Below are 27,619 nucleotides of genomic sequence, written 5' to 3' on the forward strand. Positions count from 1 at the left end.
GGCACCTGCCTTTGGCCCAGGATGCCATCCTGGAGTCCCAGGATTGAGTCCAACGTCAAGCTGCCTGCATGGAGCCTCCTTTTCCCTTTCTGCCTGTGTCTCTGCCTCTATGTCTATCATAAACAAATAAATCTTTTTTTTTTTTTTTTTTTTAAAGGTAGATGCTCAACCACTGAGCCACCCAGGTGCCCCTCATCTGGGGAGACTTAACTTCAATTTCTTGGACCTCACCCAAGACCAATTACATAAAAATCTCTAGCCGGTGGGGCCTGGGCATTTGTAGTTCTAAAAGCACTCAGGTGATTTTAATGTGCAGGTAGGGCAGAAATCCACTGAACTCAAGGAACTGTTTTTTTAACGTTTTGCGAGAAAATTCAAACTTACAGAAAAATTATGTATTTGTATGATAAGCTCTTCTGTACTCTCCACACAGATTTATCAATTATTAACATTTTGCTACATTTTCTTATTCTCTCTCCCCCACATCCACCCCATATGATTTTGTGTGTAATGCATAGCTATGGCTAATGTTATTTTTGCTGAACCACTTCAGATTAAGTTACAGGCATTATGATTCTTATTCCTAAGTACTTCAGTGAGTATCTCCTAAGAACCAAGATGCTCCTTCTTTTTTTTAAGTAAGCTTTATGTCCAACATAGGGCTTGAACTAACCACCCCAAGATCAATAGTCACATGCTCTGTTGACTGAGCCAGGCAGGCACCCCCAAGATACTCTCTTACATAATCACAGTACTAAATTATCAAATTCAGAAAAATTAACATCAACCTGGTAATAGTTACTAACATATAGTCCATATGAAAAAAAGTAAATATTTCTAATGATAGGGTTTTAGGCACTGTGCTAGATAATTTCATGTAGTATGACAGAGTTTGGGGAATAGAATAGGGCCTAGCTCCTACCTATTAAATCATATACAGAGTTCTAGATAACTGATACCTAAAGTTTGTCCTCAGGGATAGACAAGTTTACTACAGAGTTCAGAGAAAGAGGAGGTCAATATTCACCAGAATAGAAAGAGAAAATTCTAAAGAAAAATTGGTTTAAGTTGGAGATAGTGAAAGATGAGTAGAAATAAACATTCTAGTCTGAATTTGGAAAATTCAGTGGCACTAAACCACTGAGACACCTGGGCTGCCTGGATTCCTGCCTTTAATTATTATCTGAGTTCTACATAGAAGGATTGTTCAAATTATTCGGTATAGAGTAACCAGTTATCTGGGAGAACTATGTAAAAATAAATTTGTGTCATCTATGTTAAGACAAGTGCTGGAAAGTTGAGGTAGCATGTTAGAGAAAGTATTAAGTTGGATACCTACAGATAGTGGGAAATACATATACACCTGTGGTCTGTCCTTTTCCCCCTAGTGATTGAAAAAAAAATTTAGTTTTTTTTCTTTGCCTTTTTTAAAGAACAACTTTATTGTGGTATAATTTGTACCCAATAAAATCTGCCCATTATAAGTATACCCTTCACTAACTTCTAGTATATTTATGTAAGTATGCAACCATCACCACACACACAAACCACCCCCCCCCCAACACTCATTTTTAAGAAGTATATTTTCCAGGGATGCCTGGGTGGCTCAGCGGCTAAGCACATCTGCCTTCAGCCCAGGGCCTGATCCTGGAGACCCGGGATCGAGTCCCACGTCGGGCTCCCTGCTTCTCCCTCTGCCTGTGTCTCTGTCTCTCCCTCTGTGTCTCTCATGAATAAATAAATAAAATCTTTTTTTTTTTTTTAAAGGCAGTAACCCTTCACTGAGGTGAGAACCTTAAAAAGAGAAGGCCTTGCACTTTTCTGTGCCTAAACTGGCTTTTAGACTAGCAGTGGCAACATCATTGCACAGTTGTATAACATAGCTGAGATACAGGAGAAAAAAAAGTAACTCTGGATTACCAAGTATTTCCAAGGAAAAAGATGCTTTGGATAAATTAATTTTTCAGATGAGTAAAGGTGATTTATTCAAGGTCAAATATTTGTTTAACTACTTTAAATAAAATCCTCTTCAATTGACCTAGTTGATTATTTTTAAGAATTAAACTGTAATATACACACACAAAAATGTATGTAATATATATATACACAGTTTAGAGTGATATAAAAAACACTCATTAATTGACCATCTAGTTTTGCAAATAGATTAGTATTAAAACCTTTAAAGGTCCCCTGTGCATCTTTCTAGGCCCTGAGGTAATCATTCTACATTTTGTATCTAGTTCTTTCCTTTCTGAAAACAATTCAAAGGTATATTTTTCCAACTGTACTGTTTAGTTTTTTCTCTACTACACACACACACACACACACACACACACACACACACACATATATATCCCTAAAAAGAAAGTTTCATTATGCCTGTTTTAATTTTTAAAAAATATTAATTTATATAAATAATCTCTACACCCAATGTGAGGTTTAAACTCACGACCTCAAGTTTAAGTCACACACTCTCCAACTGAACCAGCCAACCCCCACCCCCACTTGGTTTTTGAAGTTTAAATGAATGGAATCTTGTTCTATGTCTTCCTAGCTTTTTTGAAATTAAAAATTATATTGTATTCCATTCTCTGAAAATACAACAGTTTAAATACCCAAACTACTGTTGATAATAAGAGGTTGATTCTAGTTTTGTTTTTGGTTGTTGCTTTAGCAACAATGTTGCCATAAACATTACTGTACAAGATGTACTGGTAAACTGGAGCAAGAGTCTCTCTAGGTATATATCTAACAAATGCTGGCACATAGGGTACATCTTCAACTAAGTTATGCTGAATTGTTGGTCAAAGTGTCTATGCCAATTTACATCCCCACTAATTGGTGTTCCCATTAATCTATGTCTCTAGCAACTCCATTATGTCCAGTAAAGTGAGTACATAATGGTATTTCATGGTTTTAGTTTGCATTTTCCTAATTACCCCTGTGGTTGAGCATCTTTTTATAAGTTTATCAGCCATTTAAATTTCTTCATCCATGAAATGTCTATTTAGGTGCTTGCCCATATTTTCTATTGTGTTTTTTTTTCTCTTATTGATTCATAAGGTTACTTTTGTGTGTGGGACGCCTGGGTGGCTCAGCAGTTTAGTGCTACCTTCAGCCTAGGGTGTGATCCTGGAGTCCCCAGACCAAAATCTACGTCGGGCTCCCTGCATGGAGCTTGCTTCTCCCTCAGCCTGTGTCTCTGCTCCTCTCTCTGTGTCTCTCAAAAATAAATAAATAAAATCTTAAAAAAAAAAAAAAGGTTACTTAGGTGTTCTAGATACCAATTCTTTGTTGGTTATTCATCCTGCAAATATCTTCTCCTATTGGTTAATACTTGCCTCTGTTAAAAATTATTCTCCACTCAGAGGCCTGAGAGGTATTCCCCCCCATCTTATTCATATGTTTTAAAATTTTGCCTTTCAAATTTAAGTGCTTAATATCCAGTCAACTTGAAAGTAACAAGCATACATTAGCATGCACCTAACAACTTAATTTCAATAAAGCAAAAATTAACAAGAAATCAATAAATATCCACAAAGGGATTTTACTATGGTTCTTTCAGTAATTGAAAAATCTGACAGCATGATTAGCAAACTTGTCCCAATGAATGGGTCAGTATATGCAGAATACTGTACCCAACACTCGGAATATCCAACACTCACAGAATATTCTTTGGAAACACATACATAACACTGACCATATACCTCAATCATAAGGGAAATTTCAACAAATTTTAAAGGATTATAATCATACAGGCCATATCCTTTGACTCCAATGCATTTAAGCCAGCAATCATTAATGGCAGAGTAACTAAATATTCATGTGTTTGGAAATTTTAAAGTAAACACAGTTTTAAGGAAATTTATAGCCTTATATGCACATATTAGAAAACAATGAAAATCACTCCTCTTTCAAGAAATTAATGAAAGCAAGTTAAAGCTAAGGAAATTATACGAACAGAAATTAGTAATACAGAAAAGAAATACAAAAAAGAGTATCAACAAAGTCAGATGTTTGTTCTTTGAAAAGACTAATAAAATTGACAAACCCCTGGTGAGACTAAGAAATAAAACAGCACAAATTGCTAATAACAAAAATGAAAATGGTATTGCTATAAAGCCTGCAGACATTAAAAAAGATAATAAAATGTTTTACGAAATTTATATCAATATTTTAGAAATTTTAGATTAGAGGGCTCCAACACCAGAAAAATATAGCTTATCAAAACTGATGTAAGGGGGTGGGTGGTGGTGGGTTATGGTGAGGGTGGGGGTGGAAATTGTAAAAGAAAAGCATAATTCTGAAAAAGCAAGAAATGTCAACACTAGTGAAATTTGAGTATATTAAAGAATTATTATTTTCAATGGTGATAATGGTATTGTGGATTTATTTTTCTACAAGTCCTCAACTTTTAGATATTCTAATGGAGACATTTATAAATTAAACGATAAAATGAGTCTTGCTTCAAAATAATACTTGATGCCACAGAACCTGCGACCACGCCTGTAACAGCAGCACAATAACTTTGATACTGAGGGTTTAACACTCACAAGCTTGACTGACCCTTCTCCGCCATGTCAGGGGAAAGCTGAGAGGCTCCTCGGCCACAGTCCCACGAGCCGGTCAGCTCTCTGGTGGTGACGGGATTCCTGTTCCTCTCCCCTCAGTCTCTTCCCGCCCATTACTCTGAGAACCAATCACCGAGCTTGGCTTCGCACCTCAGACCAATCAGCGATCCCCGCTAGGCTCCCCCCTCCCCCACACCCTCGTGTGCCGGCCGACGCCATGTTTCAAGGGCAGCGGGGCTGGTTCTGCGGCAGCGTCGGCGAGGAACTGAGGCAGTTCTGGGGTAGGCAGGTGGGTGGAAGGGGCGGGTGAGCACCCCTCTTCTCTATGGTGCTTTGGTGCCAGGATACTTGCTAGGCTCACCTTGTGCTCTTGCCTCCGCAGTGGACGAAGGGGGCTCCATCAGTGACCCAAGGGCTGCCGACTTCTTGTTCAGCTGTGATGCCTCCCACCCAGACACGCTGAGGTACCTGAAGGCCACCGGGCAGTGCCTCTTCGGTCCTGATGAGCCAGGAGTTGGAGATGGAAGTCGCGGTGCCCTGAGAAATATTGATGATAGGAATAGACTGGAAAGGAGCAAGTTTTCAGCCCTAGATGGGGGGTGGGGGGGTGGGCGGGGGCAGGGAGGGGGTATGTAAGTAACTTCTCGCCACAACCGTATGGCCTCCCACCTGGTCTGCGAGGCTTCCCGAGTTCCAGCCTTGTGATTCTAGCTGTCTGCCCCACAACTCTGTATGGTGCCCTGAAGGCCCATCACATTCAGTATGTTTCAGCCAAACCTCCTGGTTGCTCCTTCACACCTGCACCAGGTCCTGTGTTCTCAAACTTACAACCGTACTAGTTTCTCGTGAATAAACAACTCCACCCCCGTTAATCAGTCGGTGGCCAAACACCAGGGTACGTGTTCGGTGTACGCCTGTAAATGTTCCTCCTACTCGCTATCTTCCTACACACCCTCATTATCGCTCGCCCGGCTCTAACAGTAGCTTTCTGAGAGGTTACTCTGCCTCCAATCTGCCCACCTGCGATCCCCCTTCACACTGCTGTCCCATTTATGATTACAAGCCAGAGGTGTAATCACCACCCTGGCTGCCCCCTCCCCACTCCCTTAATTCCCCAGTGGCTTGAGTACCTATAGATAATTGTCCCTGCTTCCTCTCACTTTTTCTTTCTTTTGAAAGGTTGAATACATTCTTGTTTATTTTATAACCTAAAATATTTCCTTTCTTTCTCCTAGAATATATCAGAGCCTTGATTACATAGAAGACAATGCTACAGTTTTTCACGCCCACTATCTCTCTGCAGTCGCTAATGCTGAAATAAAAAACTCGGTGACTTTAGGTCATTTCATTCTTCCCCCTGAGTGCTTGCAAAAAGGTTAGCAAAGATCATTTATCCAATCTCTGTTAGTGGAATCCAGCTAGTTCTCCCAACTTTACTGATCTTTGTTCTCAATAAGAGATTTTTGTGTTTCATATCATTTAATATAAGTGGAAAAGCATGAGCTTGGGATCAGATTACCTTGAGTATATAGTCTGGCTTTGTTTGTTTATTGCTCATTCACACATTCACTAAACTACTGTGTCAGGTTTCAACCAAGGTGGTGGTGAGTCAGTGGTGAATAAGACAAAAAGCAGATCTTGCCCTCACAGTGCTCGCTGTCTAGGATCCAATACTTACCAGTTTTGTAAACTTTAGCAAGTTGTTTTGAGGATAAAATATAATATATCAAGTAGTCTGACATGTGAGCATTTAATAAATGTTTGCTAGTTTTGAATCTCTTCATTATTATAATGAAAATTTAAGATTCATTGTAATAATGAGCCCATATACTTATTTGTATTGTTCTTTATACATTGGGGCATGTGTGTGGCTCAATAAGTTAAGTAGCCGACTCTTGATTTTGGCACAGGTCATGATCTCAGGGTTGTGAGATCAAGCTGAGTCAAGTTCTGGCCTGAACCTGGAGTCAGTTTAAGATTTCCTCTCCCAGGGGCAGCCTGGGTGGCTCAGTAATTTAGTGCTTGCCTTTGGCCCAGGGTGTGATCCTGGAGACCTGGGATCGAGTCCTGCATCAGGCCCCCTGCATGGAGCCTGCTTCTCCCTCTGCCTGTGTCTCATGAATGAATAAATAAAATTTAAAAAAAAAAAGGAAAGATTTCCTCTCCCTCTCCCACCCTTCCCTCTCTCTCTCTCTCTCAAAAAAAAAGTACTTTCCCATAACTTGTTTAATTATTTCAGCAACCCTATAAGATAAAGGGCAAGTGAATAAACTGCTTCTGAGATTGGTTCTTTTAGTTTTCCCTCCTTAGAATACGATTTCCCTGACTTTTGTGGCCTATTTTTAAATATCTCATTTTAGGTCTTACATTATACCAATTAATGATATATGTGTGTCTATCCTTAGAAAGACAGACTGAAGCTAGAACAAATTCCCAGTGAGTAGGCTATTTAAAACAAAAAAAACAAAAAGAGTTTGAAAAAGATTTCTATAGGAGAGCTTTAGAAACTCCAAAGATTGGATTCCTTCCACAATTGATGTCCTGGTAAGAGCTAGTTATAACAATAAATTGTTCTAAATGATTATACAAATAAATTAAGGATTGGGGATTGGATAGGAAAACTGCTTTATTAAAAAAAACCTGTGCCAATCAGTGAATACCCACTTTTAAAGAGCTTATATTATAGAATTAATATCTTCTCTAATATTAAGTTATTATTTCTGTCTTTGAATTTAGCATCTTATATTAAAATGTAGTTAAATTTTAAAAAAAATCTGTTTTGAGGCTCCTGGGTGACTCTGTTGGTTAAGCATCCAACTCTTGATTTTTTATTCATTGTCATACTCAGGTCATGATCTCAGAGTCATGAGATCAAGCCCCACATGGGGCTCGATTCTCAGCACAGAGTCGGCCTGAGATCTTTTCCTTCTGCCCCCCAAGCTCCCACTTGTATGCATTCTCTCTCTCTCTCATATAAATAATGGGGAGCCTGGGTGGTACAATTGGTTAAGAATCCAACTCTTGGTTTTGGTTCAGGTCATGATCTCAGGGTGGTGAGATAGAGCCCAGCATGGGGGGCTCCATGCTCAGTGCAGAGTCTGTTTAAGACCCTCCCTTTCTCTCCCCCTCTGTCCCTCCCCCAATCCCTGCATGTGTTCCCTCTCTCTAAAATAAATAAATAAAAAATTTTAAAAATCTGTTTTAAATGAAATGATGCTCCTTTTTAAGAATAAAAAGTATACATTATTATCTACCTAGACCAGTATTGTCTAGTAGAAGGGTGAAATGCAAATGTGAACCAATGCTAATTTAAAATTTTCTAGTATAAATAAGAAATCAATGAATAAAAATAAGATTTTTATTTATAAACAAAAAATAGATTAATTTATTTACTTTTAGAGAGAGTGCAAGTGAGAGGAGGGGCAGAGGCAGAGGGAGAGGGAGAGAATCTCAAGCAGACTTTCCACTCAGTCTCATGACCCTGAGATCATGACCTGAGCCGAAATCAAAAATCAAATGCTTAACTGATTGAGCCACCCAGGTGCCCCTAGGTAAATTAATTTTAAGAATATATTTTATTTAACCAGATATAACTAAAATATTATCCTTTGAATATATAACTAACATAAAAATTATCAAGATATTTACATTCCTTTTTTGATGCTAAATCTTTGAAATACAGTGTTTATTTTATACTCAAAACATCTCACTTTGGACTAGCCACATTTCAATATGACGCCAATATGTAGCTGCTCCAGTGGCTACTATAGTGGACTGCATAGGTCTAGAGGAATGTTACCTTTTTGTCTTCAATTGGGCTACTGTGGAAGCTTTTGAGATCATTAAAGAATGACATAGTCCTTTAACATGCTGAGCATTGTTAGAATTCCTATACTATTATGCCCACTAGACATGTTTCTCTTCCACTCTTCTTTTACCAACCATTAAATTCTTTAGGACCTCTAGTGTACAAATTTAGGAAGTTTACACCTTTTGTTTTGACTGGACAATTGTCTTCTTTATATTAACGGTTGGCCTAAAGACACAGACATCTAATGAAGGCATATACTCCAGCAGAAAAAATTTACAACAATGATTCTCATGATGCTATGGAATCATCTGGGGAGGCTGTTAAAAATGCAATTCCTGAGCTCCTCCTCAATCATCTGATTCAATAAGAATCTGCATTTTAAATAAGTATCTTAGGTGAGTTTGATGCAAGTGGAATAACTGCGACCTAGAAATTTCAGTCTTCAAGTAAACTTCAGAAAACTCTACAAAATTACTTAAAAAATAGTATTGAATTTCTTTTTCTTGCCACAGAAATAAGAAGAAAACTTGGCAATTTCATTTGGGAACAAGACCAACATTTTCAGATAGAAAAGGTAAGAGTAAATTAAAGTACTTGGTTAGAATATACAGTTGCAAAAAAATTTTAAAGCAATGTAATCTTAAAAATGTTTACTTGTGACATGCTAACATCAGTGATCCAGGTTATGGAATTTAAAGGACATGCTTTTAGAGAACATTATCTAGTCTAATACTATTTTCACACTAGTACACTGATAATGCTGAGATATTTTTATATGAATAAAATTATTCATGTAAAAAACTTGAAAATCTATCATTAATTGGAGAAGTAATAGGTGCACAGAATTTACCAGTTTTTTATTGCCAGCATAGATTCTGATTTACTAATTCCTATGTTGTGTTATTTGTTAAATGTTTTGAATAACATCCCTCAATAAATGTGTACAATATTGAAAACTGTTTTATAGCTTTTACTATTCTGCCTCAAACTTGTTAGTACTTTTGACTTACTTCAAAATCTTTACACAGTAGCCAATTTGGGATAATTTGAGTGTCAAAAAGAATGACAGTAATGAATTATAGTACATTAAATTTAAAAGAATCCATGATTCAGTAGTGCTACTCTGAAAGCGTAAAGAAAGAAAAAAAAGAACAGAAGGAGGGAGAGGAGGTAAGAAGAGGAAAGAAAGGAAGGCAGGAAGGAGGGTTGGAAGGAAGGAAAGGAAAGATGAAATTTAAGAAAAAAAATTAAATTTAAATTTAAGGGAAAATTTCCTTATAAAATAGCAACTAATAAATATAGAAAAGATGGTAGAATGCAAAGCCCTAATTTACCACCCCTAATAAAGTAATTGATTTAGGCAGGATCATTAGTGGATGTTAAACCCATGATCTTAAATTATCACCCCTTAGATTACTTATTAGTTACAAAGATAAAGGATGTGCCTTCCCAGTAGAGATATCTGGCAGACACCACATAACCAACTGGTCAAATTTAGCATCACCGAAATTGGAATAACCTCTCATTATGTTCAGCTTGATGTGATATATTAAAGGTACACAATGTTATTTATATAGCGTTCTTGTTCAAAATGCTTAATCTAATTAACCTTAATTTAATTATGAGTAAACAGACAATTCCAGAATGTGAGACATATCACAAAACAGCTATCTAGCTTAGTCTCTTTAAAACAATGTCATAAAAAACAAAACAAAAAGGCAGAAATACTGTTTTAGATCAAGAGACATGACAAGCAAATGTGATGTATAAACCTTGATTGGATTCTGGATGTTTTCTTTTCTTTTCTTTTTTTTTTTTATTCTGGATGTTTTCTAAATAAAAAGTAAAAAAGACATTTTGAGAACAATTGGGAAAATATAAATGTGGACTATTAGGTGATATTGAATTAATGGTAATTTTCTTAATTGTAATGGCGGTATTGTAAAGATGAAAGAATGCTTTTTAAGGAAAATGCAGGGGTGCCTAGGTGACTCAGTCCATTAAACATCTGCCTTCAGCTCAGCTCAAGATCCCAGGGTCCTGGAATTGAGCCCTACATCAGCCTCCCTGCTCAGCAGAGAGCCTGCTTCTCCCTCTCCCTCTGCTGCTCCCCCTGCTTGTGCTCTCTCTGTCAAAAAAAAAAAAAAAAATCTTTTTTAAAAATTAAAAAGATAAAGAAAATGCAACCTAAAGATTAAGGAGTAAGATGTCATGATATCTGCAAATCTTTTCAAATGGTCCAGCAAAAATAAAAAATGAGAGAAGGCATGCAGAGTGATTAAAAAATGTTAACATGTTATGAGTCTAGGTGAAAAGTGTACAGTACTTACTGTATTATTCTCTGACAATTCAGAGTTTGAAAATTTTCGAAGTAAACACTTAGGAAGAAAATCTTTATATGCCTAAAGCCAAGCAATTATACAGTTTGTATTCATTTCATTAGTTTGTTTTTTCTTCCCAAGTTTTCATCATCTGAAAATCATAGTTATTTAAGTATCTTTGGCTATGTTATAGTAAGGGCCAAAATATCTAATCCTTGGCTTGTCATAGTGTTTTCACTATGTTGTAGAACAGTTGTTATTTGACAATAATTATTGAGTATGCTAGAACTTCAAAGCTAAAAAAGCTCCTTAAAGCTCATTAATTTAATTATTCAGGGATCCCTGGGTGGCGCAGCGGTTTGGCGCCTGCCTTTGGCCCAGGGCGCGATCCTGGAGACCCGGGATCGAATCCCACATCGGGCTCCCGGTGTATGGAGCCTGCTTCTCCCTCTGCCTGTGTCTCTGCCTCTCTCTCTCTCACTGTGTGCCTATCATAAATAAAAAAAAAATTAATTATTCAGTTTTAGAAATGAGAACTGAGGTAAAGAAAAGGTAAAAACCTGTTTTAGTTTATATACTAGACATCAGCAAAATGGAACCAAATTTTCTCAGCTCCAACCAGATCCAGTATTTTTTCTATGAAAAAATTAGTAGAACATGTCTGTAGTGGTGACTAACTCTAGAAATTATATGATTTTGTGATAAATGATTTTGTTAGTTCTTTCAAAATATTGATTAATATTAGCCAATTATAATAATGTAACCATAGAATATATAACTAGAAAGTACTTCTTTGAATGGCAACAGCAAGGATAAATCTGGAAAGTAATTTGGGGGAACATTAATATTGTTTGGAGTGGATTTGTGATTTAAACAGAAATTTCCTAATGGTGTATTAAGTAATTATAATTATGTGACAGGTGCCAATATCTGAATCACTTTCACATAATCTTTTTGAAAAGCTTAATACACATTTAGTTCTTTCATAACTCTATAGCTATATATTCCATTTTAATTTTGAAGTGGAAATATAATTTGTTCAGCTTACTTAATATTTTTGATTTGTAACTCAACAGAAGCCTAGGAATTCTCAAGTCGAAGATTTTAAGAAAGTTTAAATTAATAACTTTTTTGTTTCCTTTTATTTATTTTATTTATTTATTTTTTGTTTCCTTTTAAAAACTAAAAAGTACTATGACCACATTAGGGAAAATTTGAAAAATTGAAAAGAGAATAAAATTAGTCAAAACTGGGGTCCCTGGGTGGCGCAGCGGTTTGGCGCTTGCCTTTGGCCCAGGGCGCGATCCTGGAGACCCGGGATTGAGTCCCACGTCAGGCTCCCGGTGCATGGAACCTGCTTCTCCCTCTGCCTGTGTCTCTGCCTCTCTCTCTCTCACTGTGTGACTATCATAAATAAATAAAAATTAAAAAAAAATTAGTCAAAACTTTACAATCTAATACAACCACAGTTGATATTTTAAAAATACATAGTCTTCATTACATAGCCCTAAAAACAAATAGTATAATTGTGTGTGTGTGTGCAAAATTTTCCAAGTTTTTGCCACCAAACTAGATTGAATAGACCTAAGTGTCTAAATATTTTTATGACTCTTGATATATATTGCCAATTTACTTTTTTTGCTTTTTTTTATATAATTTTATTTATTTTATTTTATTTTTTTTAACAAAGCTGTTTTTTTTTTGTTTTTTTGTTTTTTTGTTTTTTTTTTATGATAGTCACACCAGAGAGAGAGGGAGAGAGGCAGAGACACAGGCAGAGGGAGAAGCAGGCTCCATGCACCGGGAGCCCGACGTGGGATTCGATCCCGGGTCTCCAGGATCACGCCCTGGGCCAAAGGCAGGCGCCAAACCGCTGCGCCACCCAGGGATCCCCTTTTTTTGCTTTTTAAAAAAACATTTGATTAGATCATTGATGTGCTGACTTTTAAAAATGTGATTTTTTTTTTCTTTTTGCTATCCACAGCATTATGAAGTAACACCAAATGAAATAAAAGCCCTTAGGGAAAACAGTGAACTAGAAACAGATCGCAAAAAGGAATTATCCAAAAGGTATTGAATTCATATACTTCATTGATATTCAATTTAATGTAGGCATCTTTGAGCACCGACTGTGTTTATCTCATTTAATTTTCATGGTCTTCTTACACTATTAATATTATCATTATCACCATTGCCACTTTATAGCAAAAAAGATCTAGGATTAGGTACATTAATTTGCCCAAAGTTATACAAACTTTTATTATTTTTTAAAAATATTTTATTTATTTCAGAGAGAAAGAGAGAGAGCATGAGTAGGGGGAGGAACAGAGGGTGATGGAGAGGGAAAAAGCAGACTCTTCACTGAGCAGGGAGTCCAATGGAGGGCTCTATCCCAGAATTCTGGGATCATGACCTGAACTAAAGGCAGGTGCTTAACCAACTCAGCCACCCAGGTGCCCCAAACTTTTATTATTAGGTGTGGAGACGTTGGATTTAACTGGGTCAGTCTAATTCCAGAGCCAACCAGTATGCTAGACTATCCTTGCACAAAAGAAACAAGAATTTGTTTATTATTTATGTTACATTATTTTTTAAATAAGAAAATATATGAAATATTAGCAGTAATTTTATTAGGATTGGAAGTTCTAAGTGATTTCCTCCTCTATTTTCCAAATTGTTTGTAACGTGGTTCCTTTGGTTTAAGAAATGAAATTTAAAAAGACACACTCCTGGACTTACCATTATGTTAGAAACAATCTATGAGAGGCCACCTTTGTTTCAGCCTTATTCATAATCTAGTCCTAATTCCATATTTTCCAGTTCCATAGTTTTCAAATGCTCGTAGGGAATATTGGCTATTCGAAGGTCTGGTATTTTGCTGCTGAAATAAAAATGATCAAATAGTAGCTATCTCTCTTCAATATTAAAATTAATGGATTTATTTTATATAGTTTTTTCAATTTTAAGTTTTTCTTCCATAGTTTGTACCAACTATTTGGTTTGTTATAATTTGAAGTTAGTTGTTACCTAATTTACACAAAGTTGTGTATTTAAGTAAGTTTAGTAAACTATTGTTTCATGGTCCTGTGACTTCTAGATATTCTACTACTTAAGTTTGAGAATTCATTTTTTAAAGATTTTATTTATTTATTCATGAGAGACACACACAGAGAGAGGCAGAGCCATAGGCAGAGGGAGAAGCAGGCTCCATGCAGGAAGCCGGATGTGGGACTCGATCCCAGGACAACGTCCCGAGCCAAAGGCAGACACTCAACTGCTGAACTACCCAGGTGTCCCGAGAATTCATATTTTAAGTCTTGGGATCTCTATCTCTAGTACTCCTTTGAACTTACTTGTTACACTTTTTTGAGATAAGATAAATAGAGGAAGAAAAATAAGAATAGAGGAGGTAAGACCGTGAAGATATTCTGAAGGGATTAATAGAGGAAAGGATAATTATCCTAAGTGATCTTGTAAGAGAAGGCTGGGAAATAGAAAATAAAAAGTAACTCCCAGTAATTCACTTGACTAGGAAAGATATTAGATACATAAGTTCTTTAACTCATGGTTGCCTGTAAAACATGGAAGCCATAAAGGAAAAAGATTGAGAAGTATAACTACCAAAAAATATTTTAATCTTGTATGTGGCAATAAAAATACCATGAACTAGGTCAAAAGAAAAATATACACTTGGAAAAACATCTGACAAAAACTAGTTTAAGATACAAAGGGGACTTACAAATCTGAAGAAAATATGTCCAATAACAATAGCAATGACAATAGACAAAGGATATGAATGGATACCTTAGGTAGGTATTTAATCTAGAGCCTTTTCTTTATGGAACCACCAGAGGGTGCAGTGTGAACATAGATAAAATATACTTTGTCCTTAACTCAGGAAGCATTTTTGTTGGTGTACTACTGGTGATATTGAACAGTAAGTGATGAACTAGTTATTAAACACTTGCTGAATATAAGACACTTGCAAGCTTATCAGTTCATTTGATTCTTGTAACCTTATAAGATAGATAAATATTATTAGACCCATTTCACAATTGAGGAAAAGAGTTCAGAGAGCTAATTGTCACCCAAAATTGCTTAAGCTGAATTTGAAGCTAAGTTTAGCTGATCCAGAATCCAAACTCTTAATCACTATACTATTTTTGCTTCTCAGTATGTTCCCCAAATCTCTAAAAATTGCATGAACTTACTCTACTATAAACCTAATGCATATAATTTTTCAAAATAGAAAATAAAATAAAGAAAATTTTAAATAATAAGCAACCCTGCCACTTAGAGATAACCACCACCAACATTAGGACATTTCTTCCTAGTTTTATACAAATAAGTCTTGCTTTAATTTGCATTTTTCTTTGAATACTAATGGCTTTGAACTTTTTTGAATTTTTTAGCGTTTTATATTTCTTTTCTGTGGTTTTTATCCTTTATTCCCCCCACCCACCCACTTCTTAAAAAAGATTTTATTTATTTGACAGAGAGAGAGCACACAAGTTGGGGGAGTGGCAGGCAGAGGGAGAGGGAGAAGCAGGCCCCCACAGAGCAGGGAGCCTGATGTGGGAGCCAATCCCAGGACCCTGGGGGATCAGGGATCATGACCTGAGCCAAAAGCAGATGTTTAATGGACTGAGCCACCCAGGTGACCTGCTTTCTCCCTATTTTATTGGAAGCCTTATTGTTTTTCTTATCAACTTGTCTGGCATCTTTATATAGAAGCTATATTATCCTTTTGCCAATTTGCCACATTGTATTCACAATTTGTTGTCTGGCATATACTTTTTTAGAGGTATAAGTTTTAAATTTTCCATCATTAATCACTTTTCCTTTATAATTTCTTCTACCGCTTTTATGTTCAGAGAAGTTATTTCCCATTCAGAGATCAAATTAGTTTTAAACTCTGCAGATATTTATTTTGGTGTATGGTAATAGGTGAAGATCTAAATTGATTTTGTTTTGCAAATAAGAGATTTCCACTGGTTTTTTGAATAATCTATTTCAAACTGATGTGTAATTTTCCTTTGTCGTACGTTGTTTTTGTGTATATGAAGATCTATTTTTAGGCTATTTGTTTTATTCCATTAATCTGTGGATCTATTTCTGTATCAATACAATATTCTTTTAAGTTATATAACTTCATTTATGTATTTTAATACCTACAAGGGAAGTCCCAGTCTTATTACTCTCCTTTTAAAAAATATTTTCCTTAGGTCTTCATGCCTACATGTTACTTTCCTATTTTCAAATTTTAATTATGAAAACCCAACATGTACAAAAAAGGATACTATGAAAATACTGGTCCCTAGTAAGTCAATTTCCCTCCCAGAAGCAACCAATATTATCAGTTTCCTTGCCTTTTTTCACTCAATAATTTACCTTGGAGATCATTCCATATTATTACATAAACAGTTTTTCATGTTTTTATCTATATAGTGTTCTACTATATGGATGTACCATAACTTACTTAACTAGTTGCTTATTTTAATGGACTTTTAAGTAATTTCTAATTTGCTATTAAAAACAGTGCTTCAGGGGAACCTGGGGTGGCTCAGTCGGTTAAGTGTCTGCCTTCTGCTGGGGTCATGATCTTGGGGTTCTGGGATAGAGCACCTCTTTGGGCTCCCTCCTCAGCGGGGCAAGGAGTCTGCTTCTCCCTTTGCCCCTTCCCCTGGCTCATTCTCTCTCTCTTGCTTGCTCTCTCTCAAATAAATAAATGGATCTTAAAAAAAAAAAAAAAGCAGTGCTTCAGTGAATGATTATCTTATGTCATTTTGTTTTTTTTTAAAGATTTTATTTATTTATTCATGATAGTCACACACAGAGAAAGAGAGAGAGAGAGGCAGAGACACAGGCAGAGGAGAAGCAGGCTCCATGCACCAGGAGCCTGACGTGGGACTCGATTCCGGGTCTCCAGGCCCAACATGGGATTCGATCCCAGGTCTCCAGGATTGCGCCCTGGGCCAAAGGCAGGCGCCAAACCTCTGCACCACCCAGGGATCCCCTCTTATGTCATTTTGTATGTATGGGAGTATCTGTAGGGTAATTCTTAGGAGATCGAAAGGCATGTAGATTTGTATCCTTAATAGGTCTTATCAAATTGCTCTCCATACAGTTTAAATCAATTTACACTCCTACTGGTTATGTATAAATGTGCCTTTTCTAGCTATGGTAACCAAACATTCAGGTTTGCTTAGAAATGTCCTGGTTGGGATCCCTGGGTGGCACAGCGGTTTGGCGCCTGCCTTTGGCCCAGGGCATGATCCTGGAGACCTGGGATCGAATCCCACGTTGGGCTCCTGGTGCATGGAGCCTGCTTCTCCCTCTGCTTCTCTCTCTCTCTGTGTGTGACTATCATAAATAAATAAAAATTAAAAAAAAAAGAAAGAAAAAAAAAAGAAATGTCCTGGTTTTAATCCTGAAAAGCCCCATGTCCTGAGAAATCCCTCAATCTGCCGTAAACTGGAATGGTTAGTCATCTGGTTTCCCCTATGCCTTCTCTAACACAGAGTACTTATCATATATTTTGGTCCTTGCTAATCTGATAGGTATAAAATGGTATCTCAGTCTAGTTTTGTTTGAATTACTATTATTATGAATGAGGTTGAGTTGTCTTCAGATGTTTGAGAACCACTTATATCTCTTTTTCTGTGAATATTTGTTCATATCCTTTGCATATTTTTCTATTGTGTTTTGCTTTTTTATTTTTTGATAAGAACTCTTTACATTTTAGGAGAGTTACTTCATTTGAAACAAATTACAATTAATTTTTAGCCTGTTGTCTTTTGACTTTAAAAAATGTTGGGTTTTGTCATGCAAATATGTTTTCCTGTATGCATTCATGCTTATTAACATTTTCTTTGATGGTTCTCTGGTTTTATGTTGTACTTAGGGAAGTCTTCCTACTCTTAAGATTATTATCATTTTTTGCTATGGTTTCTTCTTAATGATTTCTTTTTTTTTCAATTTAAATCTGTGACACATTTGGAATATATTTTGGTGTAAGGTGGGAACCTACTTTTTTTCTTTTTTCCTCCAGATAGCTAATTACTTGTGGCTATTGATTAAATAATTTATCCCCTCACCACCATCTTAAAATGCCACCTTTATCATAGGTTAGATCCCTGTAAGTATTTGGGTCTATTTCTGCATTTTATATTTTTATATTCCATTCATTTGTCATGCAACAGCACCATTCTGTTTTAGTTATTTATAATAGGACTTAATATCTGGTGCTAGGTTTTCTTCTTTAGTCTTTTTCAAATTTTCTTAGCTGTTCTTTCTAGTTTATTTTTCTGTCTGAATTTTAGAGCCATCTTGTTCATATGTTTTTTTAAAAATTACTGTTATTTCTGGTAACATTAGAAGAAATTTATAGATTAACTTAGGGAGACTATCTCTGATACTGAATCTTCCCATCTGAGAAATGGTATTTTTCCCCCACTTGTTCAAATTTTCTTTTGTGGCCCTTAAGGAACATTTTTCATATTTTCTTCATATGAATTACATTTGTCTTTTAAGATTATTGCTAGATATTTTTTTTCATTCTATTATAAATTTGATCTGCCTCCTATTAGATCTTCTAACATGTTGTTCAAGTAAATTTTAGAATTATTTTTTTCTTAACCTCTAAAATCCCTATTGGGAATTATGTTAAAATTGAGAAGAATTGATGACTTTATAATTTTCAATATTCCAATCCAGGAGAATATCTCTTATTTTTTGTTTTAATTTTCCTTTTTTATATCTCAGTAAAATTTCTTATTTTTCTACATATAGAATCACAAATTTCTTGTTATAGTTATTTCTAGATTTTTATGAATTTTGTTGCTGTTGCAGATTGGATCATTTTTATTTTATTTTTTATTAGTTATTGCTGTTATATAGGAAATTTATTGATTTGGGGATATTTGTTTTATAACTACCCACTTGGAATCTTTAAGATTCTAGAAACATTTCAGTGATTCTCTTGGCTTTTCAGAGTGTACAATCATATCATTTGTTAATATGAAAGATTGCTTCTTCCTTTTTACTAGTTATCTCTTTTTCATTTCTTTCTTTACCCTCCCCCATCTCATTGCTTAGCCAGAAATTTCAGAGCCATAATAGATAATAATAATGGTTTATCTTTTTTTTAGTCCTTGACTCTTCTGGGAACACTATTTTGCTTATTTGAAGGATCTTACCCTAACTGAGCTACAGTTTCTTTTATAAGAGTTCAGATGAGGGCAGCCTAGGTGGCTCAGTGGTTTAGCGCTGACTTCAGTCCAGGGCCTGATTCTAAAGACCTGGGATCAAGTCCCACATCAGGTTCCCTGCATGGAGCTTGCTTTGCCCTCTGCTTGTGTCTCTGCCTCTCTCTCTCTGTGTGTGTCTCTCATGAATAAATAAATAAAATCTTAAAAAAAGAAAAAGTTCAGATGAAATCTAATTTTTAGATAAATTAAAAATAAAGCTTTTACTATCACTAAATGTAATTTTAGATTTTTTTAAGGAAAATAAATTAAGGATGACCCCAACTTTTAATTATTGAGACTTTTATTTTCATGCAATTGTATTATCTATTGGTTATATGTAGTCTAAATATAATAAACATTGTTATTTGGCACAGTTAGAAAACAGAATACTTTAGTTGAAAACTACTTAGCTCTTAAAAGTTAGAATATAAATAATTATACACAACCACACTCAGAATAATTTAGCCGTTTTTCTTTTTAACTCAGAAGTCACTTCAGAATTTTAGTGTATTGCATGATTTTCTCAGATTTCACTTTTTATTTATTTTGAAGTTTTGAAGTACTAGTTAACAGAGTTCCAATTATTAAACACTGAGTAACAAAAAATGCTGTGATTATTTTAAATAGAGCCCACTGTGCCTTCTTTTGGCATATTTAAGATTACATGTGTATATTTTTAATCTAATTATAAAGTGTTATTATAATTTTTAAGATTTTATTTCTTCATGAGAGACAGAGAGAGAGAGGCAGAGACATAGGCAGAAGGAGAAGCAGGCTCCCCACAAGGAGCCCGATGTGGGACTTGATCCCGGATCGTGGGATCAGGACCTGAGCCAAAGGCAGATGCTCAACCTCTGAGCCATCCAGGCATCCCTAATTATAAAGTATTATTGAATTATTATGCTTTTAAGAATATTGAGGAAGACCTAGGCTTCTACATACACAAAAAATATGTTTTGTGAAGTGGCCAAGAAAACTGAAAATATCTGTATGGGAACTAGTATTACTTAGAAGCATAAAAGAAGTTCACACTGAATGTTTTCATCCAATAAGACTCAAGTCTGCTCAAGTGCAAACAGCTTACTATATATATTGCCTGGAATAATTTCTCAGGAAAAAACAAGTATAAATATGACTTTCTGTATGCTTCATTTTATAGCACAGAAAAACATTTTATAAGGACTCCAGTTACAGAAAAGCAGATGTACTTCCCTCTTCAGAATTATCCAGTAAACAACATGGTAACAGGTAATTTAAAATAAAATTTAGAGAACACCCAAGTAGGGAAGAAACAAAAGAATATCTTGTACAATAATGCAGTTGTCCTAGACTAGCAAGTAGAGACCACTCAGAGATGCTAAAAGAGGAGATATCATTTGCATTAAATAAATCTGCTGAATTGACCCAGAGTTAGGTCCTATATTTTCTGTTAAAAAGCTGGTCTATTGGTAGTGTGAATACACATTCCTGTTTACACAAGACAGTTCCGGTTTATGTCTGTTGTCCTGGCATCAGTAATCTCCATACCCAACATTGGGCTCAAACTCAGTTTTTTACTCTCAGGTGTCCCAATTTGAGAGACAAATTATATGGACAACTCTAATCATAGTTTCCTTTGAGAATCTGATGAATTAGACTCCTTTCCCTAGTATACACACACACACAAACATAACACACCAACTTTACTATAATTAAAGAGATTCACAGGTGTCCATGGACTCCATATTTAGCTTTTCTAGTGCCTGACATAAAGAAAAGACAGCTTACTAAGGCTGACATGAGAGGATGGAACCAAGGGAACCAGGTGAAAAGTGGCCACTGGGATTTAGATAATGGTGAGTGAGGTGGATATTTAGATATTTTGATCTGGGTAATATTCAGTAGGGTCATTTTTAAAATAGAAGTTTTATTTATTTATTTTAAAAATATTTTATTTATTCATGAGAGACACACACACAGAGAGAAAGAGAGAGAGAGAGAGAGAGAGGAGAGAGAGAGAGAGAGAGGCAGAGACACAGACAGAGGGAGAAGCAGGCTCCATGCAGGGAGCCCGATGTGGGACTCGATCCTGGGACTCCAGGATCACACCCTGGGCCAAAGACATGCGCCAAACTGCTGAGCCACCCAGGGATCCTAAAATATAAGTTTTAAAAAAAATTCTGTTTAAAACACAGCAACTTGAAAAGTATAGGTTTTTGAAATTTCATTTTAAAAATCATTTTAGAGTGCATTCTTTTTATCAGTGTGAAAACTCTTACAATTAGTCCACAAATTCCTAGATGATTTCTCTCATAGTACTATTCACTCTTACCATTTGGTCTAGCCATTTGTTTTTTTTTTTTAAGATTTTATTTATTTATTCATAGACACACAGAGAGAGGCAGAGACACAGGCAGAGGGAGAGGGAGAAGCAGGCTCCATGCGGGGAGCCAGATGTGGGACTCGATTCCTGGTTCTCCAGGATCACACCCCAGGCTGCAGGCGGCGCCAAACCACTGCGCCACCGGGGCTACCCTAGCCATTTGTTATATTACTTTTTTTTCTGTTCATAGTCTTTAGAAAAGCACTTTAAAAAAACTTTTAATATGTCGTTTGAGGATGAGTCTTGGAGACATCAAAGAAAACTGTTACCCAGCTTTGACAACCAAGTCAGTTCTGGGGCTCTTAGGAAAAATCATGGCTGTAAAGGGCAATGAACTAAGTAGAAGTACTTAAGTTCTAATATTGGGAGGAGCACTTGTACCCTGACTTATCCCTTAGGCCTAAACATTCAGATAAAATGGAGGTATCTGGGAATCTCTGGGTCGCTTAGTGGTTTGGTGCTTGCCTTTGGCCCAGGGCATGATCCTGGAGTCCCAGGATCAAGTCCCACATCGGGCTCCCTGCATGGAGCCTGCTTCTCCCCTGCGTGTGTCTCTGCCTCTCTCTCTCCTCTGTGTCTTTCGTGAATAAATAAAAAATCTTTTTAAAAAATGTAGGTATCCCTTAAACCATGGTTGTGGCATACTACTGGTATTGGTTTTGTTTCAGGGAACTATATCACCAGATTCTAAATGTCTCATGTTTATTTGGACTTACCAAATGTTTGATAACTTATTTAAAAAATCAATGATAAATATTAAAATCAGCCATGTAAAAAGACAAATGCTTGGATTTGGACATGTAACAATGCTGCTGTGTTTCATTGTTGTCTGACTATTCAAAAGACAAGACAATGTTGTATTAAGAACAAACTGAAAAAGAACTATAAAAATAATCATTAGAATTTTAAAAGTAAAATTTCAGCCTCTGATAATCTTTTGTTAATTTTATTGATAGAACCATAGTAAAATTTTCTGGTATTTTTATTTGCTTGATTATTTTCTTTCTTTATATTTCTACATGAAAATTTTATTTTATTTTTTTAAAGTTTATTTATTTATTTTAAGTGATCTCCATACCCAACATTGGGTTCAAACTCATGACCCTGAGATCAAGAGTCACATGCTCTTCTGACTCAGCCAGCCAGGTGCCCCTACATTAAAATTTTAAATAACACTTTCTTAGAAGAAAGTTTTAATCTTTAGAGATGATCTTTGGCTATAATTTTGCGTGGAATGACAAGTACTTCCTTTTTTTTTTTTTTTTTATCATGCCCATCTGCTTATACAGGAAGGAATAACTTCTTGTTGGAATATAGTGATTGACAGTTCTAATTTAGGCAGTGGTAGCAATTTCTGTGACTATAACTTGACTGTCTCTCAAAATGGTTGGGTTCAGCTTAATGAATATTAAATCTCTTAAAACTAATTAGATTTTAGGTGCAGAAAATACAAGTTGGAACTATGCCCTAGGACCTGAGGCCCTAAGTTGTGACAACCAAAAATATCTTCAGATAGTGCCAAATGTCGCATAAAATATCAAAGGATTTGTGTGTGTGGGTGTGTTTTGCTTTTGACTAGAATTAAATTCTTTTTTTGTTTTTTAAGATTCTATTTATTATTCATGAGAGACACAGAGAGAGGGAGAGACAGGTAGAGGGAGAAGCAGGCTTCCCAGGACCTCGGAATCATGCCCTGCACTGAAGGTAGACACTCAATCACTGAGCCACTCAGGCATCCTTGGAATTAAATTCTTTTAGTCTGATATCACTAGTTATCACCCATGATAATAAGTTCTGATTGATAGCTACATATGTGATTAATTTTTTAAAATTAATAACTATAAATTATCTTGCAGGCAAAAATTTTCTTTCTTTTTTTTTTTTTTTATGATAGTCACACACAGAGAGAGAGAGAGAGGCAGAGACATAGGCAGAGGGAGAAGCAGGCTCCTTGCACCGGGAGCCCGACATGGGATTCAATCACAGGGCTCCAAAACCGCGCCCTGGGCCAAAGGCAGGCACCAAACCGCTGCGCCACCCAGGGATCCCCAGGCAAAAATTTTCACACCAAAAAGTTCTAATAATTAAAAGCTTAGGAACCTATCATGGATACTGTATTAGTTATCTATTACTGTGTAACAAACTGCTCTAAAAGTTAGCAGCTTGAAACAATGAACATTTATTACTTGATAGTTTTTGAGGGCCAGGAATCCAGGAGCATCTTAGTTAGATACTTCTGTCTCAAAGTCTCTCATAAGGTTGCAATCAAGTTGTCAGCAAGCCTGCAGTTACTCCAAGGCACAACTGGGACTGGAATATCCATTTCAAAGTTCACTCATGTGGTTGTTGGCAAGCCTTGGGTCCTTGCTGATTTTTGGCCAAAGGCCAAACTTCTCACCAAGTGGGCCTCTCCATAAGGCTGTTCACACGTGGCAGCTTGCTTTCCTTAGAGTGAGAAATGCAAGAGGGAAAAAGAGCATACCCAAAACAGAAGCCACGGTCTTTTTTATATCCTATTCTTAGAAGTGGGATACAGTCACTTCTGCCACTTGCCATTGGTCAACTAGGCCAACCCAAGTACAGTCTCCTTCCAGAGATTACACAAATTAGTGAATACCAAGAGATAAGAATCATTTGGGACCATATGAGAGGCTAATTACCACAGACACATGTGGAATCCTCCACCAAGAACATTTTCCTGAGGCACCTGGGTGGCTCAGTGATTGAGTGTCTGCCTTTGGTTCAGGTCGTGATCCCAGGGTCCTGGGATTGAGTCCTGCATCAGGTTCCCCAGATTTTTGTTTAAAGATTTAAACAAAATCTTAAAAAAAAAAAAAAAAACACTACCTCCATCAACATATAGTACATAAGCATATTGCTTAATTGCCTCTAATATAAAGTGACAGCTAATAAATTAACTATGAATCCAATAATATAACACTGATCAGTGTTTTTAAAGATATTTTAATCGTTATCATTCACTTCAGAAAATCCCTTACTATACTCCATATGGCTCATGATCTTTGCCTAATGACAAGGTTTCTGTGTAAAATAAACTAGTACAGAAAAATATTAACATTTAGTTAATTGCACATATACACTGTGTGAAGTTTCTGAAGATATATGTGAGGATAGGAATTTTAAAAATAATTATTACATTAATAAAAATATTCCTGTAATTATAAGAAAGATAGTACATTTATGCATCAGAAATGAATTATTCTAGCAGCTTTGAAGTAGTTAGGACTTTAGGCTGCAGTCAACTGACACTTGATTTAAACTAGCTTAAACAAAAGGGAGTCTATTTGAAAAATCGCCACATCAACCAAACTGAGGAAGACAGACGTATGGCTCGGCCTCAGAAGTAACTAGGACTCATGGCTATCTCTCACTGATACCCAGTTTTTCTCTGCATGTTAATTTCTTTTTTTTATAAGATTTTATTTATTTATTCATGAGACACACACACAGAGAGAGAGAGAGACATAGGCAGAGGGAGAAGCAGGCTCCATGCAGGGAGCCCAATGCAGGACTCGATCCAGAGGCTCCAGGATCAGGCCCTGGGCTGAAGGCGGTGCTAAAACGCTGAGCCACCCTGGCTGCCCCCTGCATGTTATTTTCATTTTATTTTTCTCTCTTGAAGCAAGTTGGCTTTCTTTACATGGTAGTAAACATGGACCCCCATGACTCCCAAGTTTTAGATCTTAGAGCTATGGTCACCTGAATGATAATGATTTGACTGGCTGCATTATATGTATAAAAATCTAGAGAAAGAGCTGTGATTAGCCCAACTCAAATCATTCCCAAAGCAACTGTTGGGGGCGAGGAGCAAGTTCATGGAGAAAATGACTATTTCTATATAAATCAGATGAATTGGGGATCCCTGGGTGGCGCAGCGGTTTAGCGCCTGCCTTTGGCCTAGGGCGTGATCCTGGAGACCTGGGATAGAATCCCACGTCAGGCTCCCGGGTGCATGGAGCCTGCTTCTCCCTCTGCCTGTGTCTCTGCCTCTCTCTCTCTCTCTGTGTGACTATCATTAAAAAAAAAAAAATCAGATGAATTGGAGGGAAGAAAAGATAGTTCCGAGGAAAGATGTTCGTTTTTTAAAATTATTTTAAAGATTTTATTTATTTATTCATGAGAGAAACAGAGAGAGAGGCAGAGACAGAGGCAGAGGGAGAAGCAGGCTCCATGTGGTCCTGATGCAGGACTTGATCCTGAGACTCCAGGATCATGCCCTGAACATGAAGGCAGACGCTCAACCGCTGAGCCACTCAGGCATCCCCAGAGGTAGTGTTCTAAAATCAATAACCTTTGAGATTTATCAGAATTTTTCTCATAGTATTTACTTTTAAATTAGTTTCAGTTTTAATATAAACTACAAACATTACACATAAAATATAATCATTCACATAAGCAGTTGCTATCAAGGTAATATTGCTTAAAGTCATTGATTCCTTAAGCTCTCTACATTCCAGGTGTTCTTTTTGATACTCTTATCAATTTCAGATTATTAACAACATCAAAATTACTCATATCTATAATCTTTGTTGATTAAGCAGTAATACTGATTTTCCCTAGCTTTTTTTTTTTTTTTTTTTTTTAGATTTTATTTACTTGTTTGAGAGAGAGAGAGAGAGAGACAGCAAGGACCTCAGTAGTCAAAGTGGATAATCAAATATTTGTGTTTTAAAAGGAGGGAGAAGGGGTTCCTGAATGGCTCAGTTGGCTAAGGGTCCAATTCTTGGTTTCAGCTCAGGTCATGATCTCAGAACAGTCTCTGCACTCAGCTTGGAATCTGCTGGAGATTGTCTCCCTCTCCTTATCTCTCTGCTTCTCCCCTGCTTCATACACTCTTTCTCTCTAAAATAAATAAATAAACCCTTTAAAATAAATAAATAAAAGGAGGTAGAAGGTTGCAGGGAGTGGGGAGTTGGAAAGGAAAGTTTTTATGGAAGATTTTCTCACTGGTATTATTTCTTCTTTTTACTTATTTCTAAAAATATTCTTTAGAAATCTTAAACACACTGAAAAACAGTATGATAGTATGATAGGATTTCAAATATAAATATATATTTTTATTTTGTAGGTTATATATCAATTGATGCCATGAAGAAATTCCTTGGGGAGCTACATGACTTTATTCCTGGAAGCTCAGGATATTTGGCATACCATGTTCAAAATGAAATTAACATGTCTGCTATAAAAAACAAATTGAAGAGAAAATGTTAAATTGTCTTTATATCTAGGCATTTATTTTTTATAAAATATTACTAAAGATGTGCATAATTTTACATTCTCTCCTTTCATACAGGGGGAGGGGGATATAAGGGAGAGTTCCGTTTCTCAAAATGTATCTTTAGGTAATTCAGAATCATTCTGGCTCCATGATTTGACATTTCGGCTGGATTTTTTCCCCACCTTATAAGGCTATGTACACAGATTCTGATTACACAGTTGTTATGGAGTAACTGTAATTGAAACACTTCATAAGAAGTCTCAGTCTCTCTCTCTGTCAGATGCTCTTTTGGCTTTAACATTCTATTATATATGTTTTTCTAGGCTCAGTGTTGTAAATGCTAAGTTTATGATTCTGATCATCTTATTTTGATTTTAAAAAATTAGAATGTTATCGTTGAGTTCTGAATTATTGATTCTGACTTGAAAAATATGGAGTAAAACATTTTAATGATTCAGTCTTCATGTGTGGACAGTTCCTGAAAGCATGTACCAGAAGTGATTTAATGTAACAAGCACTTTATCAACTGAAATGAGCCCTCAAATCACCTTAGAATCACAGTGCTCGAAATAACCTTAGAGAACAATGAGGAAATGAAGGCCTTGAGAGGGTGTTTTGCCTAGGGTGACTAATTGGAGGCCAAATCAGGAAATAACATTATGAAATGTATGAGTGATGTTTGCAAATATAGTTTAATTTAGGGGTCAGAAGGGCTATGGGAAATAGGAAAGACAGAGGAGAACCAGAACACTGAAGAAAAAAGAACTTTAGGGCAGATTTATGAGCCCCAGTGAAATATATAAAATCTACAGTGAAATAATATTTATACGTGGCATGAAGGTTTTTAGGATCTATAAGAAAATCAATCCACAAAGAATAAATTAGTAACTCACCCAGTGCAGAAACTACCTCATCATCCCAAACAAACTGGCAGATACTTATCAACAATCTTTGAGAGGAGAATTTGTGCATGATATATCTTTTATATAATTTTTGTGAGGCTATCATATTTTTTTTAAGATTTTATGTATTCATTCATGAGAGACACTGAGAGAGAGGCAGAGCA

The 27,619-nt window shown here is 36.1% G+C and overlaps 1 protein-coding gene across 1 annotated transcript; it reads left to right on the forward strand.

The window, feature by feature from the left end:
* Positions 1–4,788: 4,788 nt before the first annotated feature.
* On the forward strand, positions 4,789–26,546 carry TERB2 (telomere repeat binding bouquet formation protein 2). The gene is made up of 7 exons (XM_055316626.1): positions 4,789–4,852; positions 4,954–5,035; positions 5,807–5,946; positions 8,895–8,956; positions 12,688–12,773; positions 20,112–20,200; positions 26,404–26,546. The coding sequence occupies exons 1-7, from the start codon at positions 4,789–4,791 to the stop codon at positions 26,544–26,546; spliced, it is 666 nt and encodes a 221-aa protein (XP_055172601.1).
* Positions 26,547–27,619: the final 1,073 nt, after the last annotated feature.

The sequence above is a fragment of the Nyctereutes procyonoides genome, unplaced genomic scaffold (assembly GCF_905146905.1).
Source record: "Nyctereutes procyonoides isolate TBG_1078 unplaced genomic scaffold, NYPRO_anot_genome, whole genome shotgun sequence".
NCBI classification, from domain to species: Eukaryota; Metazoa; Chordata; class Mammalia; order Carnivora; family Canidae; genus Nyctereutes; species Nyctereutes procyonoides.